This window comes from Asparagus officinalis, chromosome 7 (assembly GCF_001876935.1).
Source record: "Asparagus officinalis chromosome 7, Aspof.V1, whole genome shotgun sequence".
NCBI classification, from domain to species: domain Eukaryota; kingdom Viridiplantae; phylum Streptophyta; class Magnoliopsida; order Asparagales; family Asparagaceae; genus Asparagus; species Asparagus officinalis.
Window position 1 is genome coordinate 38,841,719 of NC_033800.1, and position 12,214 is coordinate 38,853,932.

At 35.3% G+C, this 12,214-nt stretch overlaps 1 protein-coding gene across 1 annotated transcript in view; it reads right to left on the reverse strand.

Moving 5' to 3' along the window:
• LOC109848240 (lon protease homolog, mitochondrial-like) overlaps positions 1-5,843 on the reverse strand; it is a 68,984-nt gene extending 63,141 nt beyond the window's left edge. The window contains 7 exon segments of the mRNA XM_020417656.1: positions 464-562; positions 1,502-1,624; positions 2,114-2,155; positions 2,276-2,341; positions 2,428-2,619; positions 5,169-5,234; positions 5,360-5,843. Coding sequence (XP_020273245.1) covers positions 464-562; positions 1,502-1,624; positions 2,114-2,155; positions 2,276-2,341; positions 2,428-2,619; positions 5,169-5,234; positions 5,360-5,671 — 900 coding nt within the window. The 5' untranslated portion in view covers positions 5,672-5,843.

Consider the following 12,214-nt stretch of genomic DNA (forward strand, 5'->3'; position numbering starts at 1 on the left):
TGTGTGTGTATATATATATATATATATATATATATATATATATATATACATATGTATGTATATATGTATATATATAATGAATGTATTCTTATTTCTTCCCCTTTTACATTTTCTCATTATCTTCTGACTTACACTAATATCATAGCCATATAAACATGAATTGCATATCTTGATAACTTGGTGCGGTACTTTAATCTTGTGCTTCATTAAGATGACAGTAGTTCATATGTTATATAAAGGAAATGCGATAGTGCAGATCACATAGTATTAACAATGACCAGCAGGTAACTTGAGAAACAAATCCTCCATTCCAATTTAGAACAACAGGTTCTTATTAGCATAAGTGACCATTATGGAGACACATAACAAAGCATGAAAGAACCATCGAACCTTGTACACAAATATAGCTGTGAATCAGCATGTAACTAGAAAAAAAGTCCTGCATGACAATAATGTTTCTTACATCTAGTTCTTCAAGCACTTTCTGACAAAGTATCTTGTTGGCCCCACATATTGCAGCTCCAAAATCTGCTATCCTTGGGAAATTAAAGTCACCAATATGCTGAAAATTAAGGGCCAGGAAGCATCAGTTGACAATATATATCAGTCTAGTTATTATATTAAACAGTGATGATCTCTATCAACTATCCAAATTTGAAAATGAATACTTTATAAACTAGCAATGTTTAAAAAAGCGAAAGCGCGAGGCAATACATTAGACCCTTTAATGAAGCGAGGCGTATGTTTCAAAGCGTGAGGATAATAATTTATAAATAGATACGTTAGGCCTCATGAGCTTAAGCATTTTAATTTTAAAATCTGTAAAATTATGAACATATAATATATAGTGGAATAATAATTTATAAAGATACATGCATGTCTTGATTAATAAATAAGAAATAAATATGTTAAGTATAGGCGCAAATCAGAATAAACTAAGCTACATGCACAACATATGTATCTTATTTATACTCATATGGTCATACTGAAGATACATAGGGCACTTTAATGTTAGTCAAAAATCCTTTTATATGCTCTTATCTTGTCTAAAGTGTGCCCTTCAAAAGAGAAACGCTTTATAAAGCGCAAAGCGCACACTTTAGTTATGCTTTAAGTGATGCGCGTAAGCTTCAAGGGATAAATAGCTTCACTTTTGAGTTTTGAAGTGTTTACCCTTCAAAAAGTTTCGAAGCAAGTTGCAAAAAAGATTTTCCAAACTATTAAGTAATTCATCAGGCAGAAAGTGAAAATGGGAACAGCCATGATCTCTCATCAATAACGAGGCAATATCACTAATTTCTAGCAATCAGCATGGCTTATGAACAATGTGATTATGTTATCAAGTTACATCTCAATAGATATTAAGCATTCAGAAATTGAATAATCATGGTATTGCAGATTCAAAGGGATAGAGATACAGCTGAAATCAATCAACAGAATCAAACTAATTGCTATTTCTTCGCAGTGGGGATTTCCAAGACTCAATGATGAAAGTAAATACCTGAGTATATGTGGCAACATGATCTTTCCACAAGGGATTTATCTTAAGAACATCTCTCAATGTTGATATAACTTCAAATGAAGTTGCTTTTATAACATCATCATCCTTATCAAAAGGCAAATCCTGCAAGGCATATTACAGTGAAAAAGCTGAAATTTATATCTTAATGAGAAGCAGATAAAATATAAACCAAAAAAACTATGTAATAATTAAATAGAGTTGAGCCCTAATCTCTTCAAAAGTTCTTTTTTTGAGCACTTTGACATGCAACCTTTTCAAGCTAGAAAATTACGTGTCCTAGTAACAAACTTCAGCTTTTCTATCAAATGCAATGATGCTCTGGACTTTCATCATGTGAGAGTAACTTCAATCGAACTCACCAGAAAACCTAAATTATATAGCATGATGAACTAACCAAATTTTAGCCTAAGAAATGAACATATGATACAAATGATATGAGGAAGAGGAACGAAGGGGACCCTGTTTAAAATCAGTTATATGAAAGATTTGCATCCAAAAATGTAACTTATCCACATTACAGAAGGACATGAAAATAATGGTTCATTTACATGTTGTACTGGAAAGATGATAAGAAAGATATAAATAACATGCCTTCAGATGATCAACTTTTACGGTAAGTGGATCCTCTTCGACCTGTGCAATTGGGATTTCATAAAGCAAAGGACAGTTAGTCTTACACCCCAAAGAAATAAAACATTCAAAATAGAAGAAAAAGAAAGTTTAGTTTTTTGCTATTTATAAAATTAGGCATACCATCTCAGTTATCCTCAGACGTCGATGACCTATGAGCACTACCTGCTCCCCATGTATGCTGCTTACCTTTTCAGAGAAGCACAAGGCAAAAAACATATGAGAAAATAAGAAGTTTAACTGATATACACTCGCGTATAAAAGAAATAATATACCTGTGCCAGGGTCCCAACTTCATGAAGGCGTTTGAATAATTCTTTTCCTTTCAGATCATAAATACTTTTTTCTGTTTCTGAACCAGATGGAAGACTGGGATCAACTCCTGGCTCATCCTTCAGAAGAAATGCACCAGCATATGCAACTGATCTTTTACGGTTTTCAACTAAAGCCGCTAGCAATTTGGGATCCTGCAAGTAGACTTAAATCAGGAGTTAAGATAATATGTTGTGTGTAATTAATGTGAAAGTAGGTCCATTAATGTGCATGTAGTTGCATTCATTTGTTTTAAAAAAACATATTTTTATCAGTCTTATTGTGGCGAAAAAAGTAATCCATTTGGGTTGTTAGAATATAAATATGGAATAGGGATTCATGTAGCTGACCCTATGATTTGAGACAAAGTTGTTGTTCACTGGGTCCAGACTAAATAAAATTAAGAAAAAATGATTTTAATTAAAGCTGAAGAACAAAGAAACTCATGCAACCAACAATCAGGGATAGAGGGTTCACCGCTGCTGCTATGCTATGCAATATACTAAAAGTTCATAACCAAAAAATTATACTTACTACAATGACAAAACTACACATGTATTTTTTTTTCTTTGTGCATTGTGTTTTTCCCCCATGTTGTTCATATATATATTCTCATATTTGTACAACATTGCGCCAAAACCAATCCACAGCGGAAGTAGGATAATAAACCCCTAGGAATCCCGAATTGATTTGAAGCATAATGCAAAAATAGAAGAATCCAATTATAATGAAAACATAAGTAATCATCTGCAAGGTGGAATTACCCATAGGAAAGCTAAAAGGCATGTATATAAAATGTTTTAACGGGTGAAAGTAGCTGCTAAGTATTGAATTAAGAAATTTCATTTACAAATTCAAATACCTATAAGCATCTGATTTGCCTACTAGGTGACCACAATATGCTAAACCTCATCACTATCTAAGCCTTTACCCATCAGAATGTGATTAAAGCTCCAAAAGAAGACTGTTCAGACTTAACTACATGCTAGCGAGATGTCAAAATTATTAGCTACAGAAACTGTGGAAAGAGAGGGCCATGCACAAAGAACCTATAAGCCCAAGTTAGGAAAGCCTCCCACTTTTTATTGCGCAGTTTACATATGCAACAAAGCTCAAACGACAAAGATCCTTCACAATGAAGAATATTACAAATCACAGGACTTAGAAGTTAGTAAATAGAGTTTTGCAGTCCTCTATATGGCACAAGAGGCATGGTAACTATGACAGTCAACAAATCTACAGCTCATATGGCAGCCAAAACTTCACTACGCAAATATACATTAAGTTCTTTTAACTTTTCATAGGTTTGTTCTCAGATCTTCTACACAGTTTTCATGGGAATTCTTAGCAGAATCCTTGACCTTTTACCCATCACCATGATTTCTTCGTTCTTACAAAGATCGTAGACTTCTTTCTTGCAACGAATGAAACTTTATTTAGTTATTTGTAGTGCCTGCATTTACTTATACAACATGTAAGCCTATTTTTGGTACTCTTAAACATCTATCTCAGTATATTTGCAATATCATCAAATTTCATGAAAGCGTTTACTGAAGAACATCAAATTAATGTCTTCATGCACTATCGTTCACTTCAATCGCCCGGAACAATCAAACAGGACTTCTGTAAAGCTGAAACAACCTGCCACTTCCCCTGTTTACTGTAATATCAATTACAGACTTACAATTCACTGTATCTATATAACCATTTAGAAGAAAAACCTTTAAATAAACGTTTTTCATGCACCTATCACCTTTAACACTAGCGTAACGTTTTTCATTCACCTATCACCTTTAACACTAATGTGCTTAAATCCACATCCTTCCCTACAAAAATAGCATTTTGTTTTACCATGTGTTTCCAATTTTAACATCTCATCATATGTGAACCACACACCCAGTCCCAAACATACAATCATCAATCCTATGGCGGTTCAAAAGTTTACTATATATAATATTTGGAAATGAAATGTCAAAACTGGAATTTACAAGTGTATAAAAAATGCATTAACAATTTATTAGATAACAACCATTATATGCTTGTTTAGAGGTGAGCCAATCCGAAACTGCTATAGAAACAAGAAAAATGATTGTCAAGTCTACTTCACACCACTAGTAACAGACTACTCTACAATTAACATGATCTCGAAGACCACATTTGCTATTGCTTCACATGACAATAGGGGCATATATATCGTATAATCAAGAAAACTCTATGTTGATGTCCATAGGAGTATATGACCAACTTGTCTGCTTAAACTGCTCTTTGACTAGCAAATTGTTCTAGCGGGATCAATTGCACCTCTATAATATGCCCCATTACATCCATTCTATGACAGACTTATAACCACATAACGCTCAGATCATAGACTGTGATGCAGTACACATGTAATCAGTATGTGACTAATTAATTTCATCATTATCGCAATTATGTTTAGCAAACAGTAACCATAATGATTCTACAATTAGTAGGTGCTGTCAGATAATCAATTGAACGTACACAGCAAGAAAATTTGAAACTAAACTGCTATTTAAAAACTTATAGGCAATGACATTAAGTGAAAATATGCAAGCAATAAACAAGATAACCATTAACCGTTACTTGATCACAGAGTTCCCTCTAGAATCAAAATATATCACATTGAAATCTTTGCTATTCTAATTTATTGTGTGATATCAATATAAAGTTTCAGATTCCCACATACCCTTACAGAGATAGGCATGTAAAAACCGGGAAACAATGGTCGATGCGGCAACGGTAATGCGACAACCTGCTTAAACAAAATGGGAAAAATAAAGGAGTTAATAAGACTTTAAAAAGAACATAAATTTGCTTACTTTCACATATTCCAACCCCCAAAAAAACCCAAAATGCAATCTTGTCAACAAATCTGACCGTCAAATGATCCTCGGGTCTAGGGTTCGTCGATACGATCGCGGAATTTGACTTTGAATCGGCCTCCTCGGCTCCATCGCCTTCAGCAGCGTCCTCGGCCGCCTTTATTTCGACAATTTTGACTGAACCATCACTAGAATCCGAACAAAACCATGCCTTTCCGAATTGGACCAGATTATTACCGTTTGTTAACTTCGAGGACTCGAAGAATCGAAGCAATGGGCTTCTAAAATCTCGATTTGAGGGAATTCTGGAGGGTAGATTCTGTAATTTTCTCCGAAGTAAGACCGAAGACGAAAGAACCTTCAACATTGGGATTCAACTAGAGAATGAAAACTCAAACTCGCAAATTTTATCTATTGATTTCAGGCCAATTCAGAGATTAGGGGTTTTAGGATGAAACCCCCTTCCAAAACCCTGGCTTCCTTCTAGAGATGGGTTGAGTGCTCGAAAATTGACGCCGCCCGTCAAGAGGGAACTATTCTTCAACCCGACCCGATAAGGGTTGGATGATGGATTTTTTTTATATAAAAGTGGACCGGCTTCAAATTTGGTATTTTTTGGAGCACGTGCCATGTCGGATCCCGTCATGTCAACTAGTAGCATTGGGATATGATGGTCATTTCAATTAAGGGAGGTTATCCAATGAGAGATTTGGGTGGATAATGGCTCTGTTTGGCAAAACTAGCTGAAAGCTGCGAGATTATAGCTGAAAATTGTTAAGCTAGCTGAAAGCTATAAAATTGTAGCTGAAAGCTGATAGCTGTGTAGCTAGCTGATTGACTAGAGCTGTTTGGCAAACGTAATTGTACAACTAGATTAAATTTGTTAAACGACTAAAAAAGGGCATGTAATATTGTTGATATAAAATTAGAATTATTAGGGGCAAAAACGAAAGAAAAAAATTTGGCAGCTCCTTCCCAAAGACAAACGCTACTCGATGTAGCTTTCCAAAAGCTACTTGCAAAAGACACAATCTCCAAAATAATCTCCTCCTATTTTTTGTCACCAAACAGCTCTACTAGCTTATTGACTTAGTCATTAAGACACGATCTCTTAGATAAGACACAATCTCTTGTTGCCAAACAGTGCCAATGAGATATTTTTAGGATTCTATTTCATAATGTTATTCATTAGGATAATAAAATAAGGATATTATCTTTTAGTATTATTAATTTATTGGAACACTAGTGAGATAATTTCACCTCTTTAAATAAAACTATCTCACTCATATACAAATATTTTGTCCCAATAGTAAAAATCTGTCTCATCCTCCATATTGGAACAATTATGTTCGACTTTGAAGGCAATGCGGATAATTTTGAAACCTTTTTGTATTACTTAACTAATACATGCTAATTATATTATAAATATATAACATGATATATAGAATATAAAGTAATAATATATTCAATATATTATATTATACTATCATGTAATAGTTATAATATTATATAATATTTTAATAATATATATTATTATTTAATATATTATATTAATTATAGTTAATATTTTATTATAGTAATTATATTATTGTGTATTATATTAAATCAATATAATAATATAGTATAATATAATATAACATATTAAACTTAATGAATATGTTAGTATATTACATTTAATTATAAAATATAATATAATATAAATCATGTCATGTGATTATACTATATTGTTATGGTATTCCCACTCGCTAAAATACAATTCATTGACAAGTGACGGACAGTCATTCCTCTGCAAGCAAGGCCCCAATCAACTTGGCGGCCCAAGCCCTGCAGAAGTCACAATTTAGCCAACTCGTCGTGAACTCAGCATTTTCCATGTCGACTCGAGAGGCGGAATCAGTCGACCTTCTTGTCCATGTCAACTCGCCAAGAGTCCACTCGACTGTCCGACGCCTCGCAAGAACGACTAGAAAGACACTACCTCTCGGCTAAATTATAAAACCCGCTTCGAGCTTATGCTGTATGCCAGCAACGCAATCCACATTGGACAGGTCTCATCATAATGACCCTAGCCTTGAAAGCTTGCATGACTTGTCACACCATACGGGCTCTGCTACGCCATCAATCACTTCCCGGATAATGCGGAGACATCCTCTCCCATGTCGAAGTGACTTCTCCCTCAGTCGGCAGTCGACATTTGTAAAGCGGAGGCTGACTCAGCTGTCAGCCCACACTTTGTCACCACCTTTCTGTGCTTGAACGAAGTGACCAATCTACCTCTTATGCACCAAGTATAAATATAGGTAATATTCTAATATAGGGGGGCAAATCTAATCCTCTTACGCATACACTGCACAATTACAAGAACTCACACAGTTCTTCACTTTCCCCACTCAAGCTCATCAGCTGACTTGATCGTCGGAGGAACCATAGGGGAATGTCCACGCCCTCTCACGAGCTTTTATTTGTGCATATTTTTCAGCTACCCAGTTCAAGAACTAGACATAAAGTCGGAGAAGGAAGGGGTCCCTTCATCAATCTCCCCTACCTCATCCCGTTGAGGGCGTGAACGAAACCGATCCTATCCTGGATCTGACTGACCGTGTGATCATAGCCATCAACATATATTATATTATATTAATAAAATATATTAGTATACTATAATATAATACTTTTTAGATATTTTTTATATGTCATAGTAATTGTCATATAATATTATACTATATTTTAATTATAATATAGTATTTTAAATAATATTATATTGAATAAAAAAATATTATGATATTGTATGTAGTATATTTTAACCTATGCCTCTATTCTGATATATTAAATTAGATAATATATTAAATATATTGTTCGTATAATATAATAATTACTAATATTAATAAAATATTATGATGTAATATAATATAATACTATAGTTTGAAATAATATAATATTGATCATATATGGCCTTCGATCTCGTCGGGGCCATCAGATCATACTCCCGGGGATATCAAACCTCCTGTGGGCCGTTCTCTTATGTGCCTGGGTTACCTTAGAATGGATCTCCGCTAGAAGAGCTCGTCGGTTTATAGGATCTAATGCAATCGTAAAAGGATAAATTATCGTTGGAAAGAGATGAGTAGGAGAGATCTTGAGTTCTCTAAAGGGAATTTCAAAAGACAATAACTGACATCTCTATGGCCCTGTTTCTATATATAGGTAGCTGATTCCGCAACTGTCGAAATTTGAACGGCCGGATCAAGCTTTGTCCAAGGGCCAAGATTAATTATCAGAAAACGAAGAGGCATCTCAGAGATTGAGGCGCAGCCCACTAACCTCGAATAGCTCGCAATCTGCCAAGAAAAGCAGAGCGTGGTAGTCAAAAAGAATGTGTAGTAACGTCAGCCACGTAAAATCTGAAAAGACTTTTCAGTTTCCTCATTTAATGAGCACCCACGTCCATCCAAAGCTGCCTTCATTTCACTCGGACCCGGCTCAAGCCGACTCCAAGTGAAAGAAATCAACTGTTATAGTGTTCTCAATCGCCAAAGTACAACCCTTTTGCCAGCAACAGACATGTGTACTTCTACATGCAATGCTCCAATCAAATTGACGACCAAAACTGCTAAGGATCTCGACTTAGCTGACCTGCTGAGTCGACATCCCCTTATGTCGACTCGAAGGGTGATACTTGTCGGTCCTCTTGTCGAAGACGACTCGCTACGAGCACACTCTGTTGGGTCCTTTTGTTTTGATGATGATTTACAAACAATTTACATCTAATATTGTTTGTCTAGTATTTGTGTTTTGTATCTATTCTAAGCAAATAATAAGTTAGAGGATGTATGGAATTGAGCTTCAACAATAATATCTAATGGAGCTTGGCGGAATAGTGGAGTGAAGCAATATAATTCAAGTTAAAGATTCAAGTTCAAGCTTCATCCGTAAGTTTATCAATAAGAGTTTCATTGAAGATCACAAGCTTGGGTATATTCAGTTTATGTTTTTATATTATGTGTGTTAGTACTTTAAGCTCAATCATACACACACATACACGTTTTGGTTTTTATATATATGTATATAGTTATATATATATATATATATATATATTGGTTTATAGACTTAACAAAAATAGTTTATATCTTTTATCAAGTCTATAAAATTAGTTTATGAAGTTTTAAAACATGGTTTAGTCAAAATGTCAAAACAAGTGTGTTTCATTTTCATGTTTTGGACTATTTTGAAAAATGAAGAGTTTTCACATTTGGGAGGTGCTTTTTGAAAACAAGTTTTTGTAGCATGTGTATTATCATGTCTACAATTATTTCCCAAAGTTTTATATTTTTCTGAATTTGTTTGCTATTTTAAAAGTTGTTTAAAAATCAGATTTCTACTTTAAACAGGTTGTATACTTGTTATCAGTCGACTGCTCAGTCAACTGATGCAATCAGTCGATTGATCAGTCGATTAATGAAAGTGCCTGCAGTTGCTAAAAAGTTTCTGTTTTGTTTAGGTCTGATGAGGTCATCAGCCGACTGATAAGGTCCGTCAGTCGACTAATGAGCTGGAAAACGCCTCTAACGGTCAGCTCATCAGTCGACTGATGAAACCCATCAGTCGACTGATACTGTAACGGCTAAATTTTTTAACCTTTTACAGATTTGGGTTTTTGGTCTTTTTACCTTGTTTTCTCTTGGCTTTGGGGTTCCTATAAATACCCCCACATATCATCAGTTTTATTTAGTTAAGAGAATTGTTTAAAATAAGTTTAAGGGTGTTTTGTGTTTGTTTAAAAGAGTGTTTAAGAGTTTTGTTTGTGAAGTAATTTTCACAAGAGCTTGAGGAAGATCATCAATTGTGTTTGAGCATCCAACTCTTCTCCCTCTCTCTCTCTCTTGATCTATAGAGAAGTTTTTCTAAACTCTTATCTAGCTACTTATTTGTTTGTTTTTTCATTTTCTTAAAGCTAGATTTATTTGAGTTTAGTTCGTTTTATTAAATCTCATTGTTACACACACCCACTTGAGCTTTTAGTATTTTCATACATAGTATAATTAGGGTTGTGAGAGATTATAACTTTGAGTTGTGCTTAATTGAGTTCTCGCCTTGTATTAGAGAACAAATCATTTGTTGTGAGCTATAATTGTGAGGCACTTTGTAATACACTAGTACACCAAGAGGACTGTGTAGTGAGAGACGGGGTCGTCCCAAGAGGAGTGGGGTAGGTGGTAATGCCTAGAGAGAGGTTATAATTCCTAACACTTGAGTGAAACACAGGCTAAAGGCCAATACTTGAGGTGGTAGTTAATATAGTTACATTGTGAGTGATTGTGAATGTTGATCAGTGAGCGTTAAAAACCGACATTGTGAGGTGTAAACATTTTTCGGGTAAGCGTAAAAAACCCGGTGTGATAATGGAGATCTTCTCGAGGTGAGGAGCGGAGACGTAGGTCGTGGGGACCGAACTCCGTGATCATATTGTTTGTTTACGTTTGTCATTGGCGTTCATTTATATTCGTGCTTATTGTCTATATCGTCTTTGTCAATTGCTCCTTGTTTATCTTATTTATGTTTATTTCACCATTGTGTTAATTGTATATCCTTGCTCATATCTTGTTGAATATCATTCTTGCTAGGATATATTGTTAAATAGTTTTAATTTGGCATAAATCGGATTAGATTAGCATAAGCCCTATTCACCCCTTCTAGGGTTCTTTTCTAGTGGCATTAGGGTACTTTCAATTGGTATCATAGCACTTTCACACTCAACCAGCCATTTGACGCCTCGTGAAGTCGACTCGAAAGGCGTTACTTCTCAGTCAAGCCACAAGACGACTTCAACATCGAAGCTCTCCCACTGACAATGTGTCAGCATCGCATTTAATACTTGGCAGACGCCATCATGCCTCTAGCCCCGATAGTCTTCATGACTCAATGGACCACGTGGGCACTGCCATGCCTCCGATCACTTCTCATTTAATGCTGAGGTGATATCTCCTTCACTCGTTAGCTGACACGTGTAAAGTAGGTGCTAACGTAGCTGCCAGCTCATACTTGTTTACCGCCATTATGTGCTCGGCCGAAGTGACCGTTCTATCCATATACCACCAGTATAAATAGAGATACTATTCTAACATATGGAGGATCTTTTGGATCTTTTACGCAATACCTGCAAATTGTACTATACTACACTTAAGAACTCATGCGGTTTTTCATTTCCCCACTCAAGTTTATCAATTGACTTGATCGTCGGAGGAACCATAGGGGAACCAGTCCCCGTCCTCTCATGAACTATTATTTGTGCAGGCTTCGGCTACTCAACTTAAAACCAGATATTTAGAGAACTAAGCGGCCCCTCATCAACTTCACCCCCAACCATATATTGACTGTTTGATTATTTAACGTTAACAAATATATTATACTATAACATAATACATTTTAATATATATTATTGTAATTGTCATATAATATATGTTGATGGTTAAATGATCAAACAGTTAATTATATTGTAGGTGATGGGGGTGAGGTTGATGATGGAGCCGCTTCCTTCCCCGAATATTCGGTTCTGAGTCGAGTAGCTGAAGCCTGCACAAATAACAGTTCATGAGAGAATGGGGCTGGGTTCCCCTATGGTTCCTCAAACGATTAATTCAGCTGGTGAACTTGAATGAGGAAATAAAGAACTGCGTGAATTCTTTAATGTAGTGGAATTGCTTAAGATAGCATAAGATTAGAGAACTCAGATCAGAGATCCAAAAGGTCCCATGTATGTTAGAATAGTACCTCTATTTATACTGGTGGTATAAGGGTAGAACCATTACTTCGGCCGAGCGTAAGATGATGGTAAACAAGTATAGGTTGGTGGATGTGTCAGCACCTACTTTATAGGTGTCACTCGGCGAGTGGAGGAGAGATCACCTCAGCATTA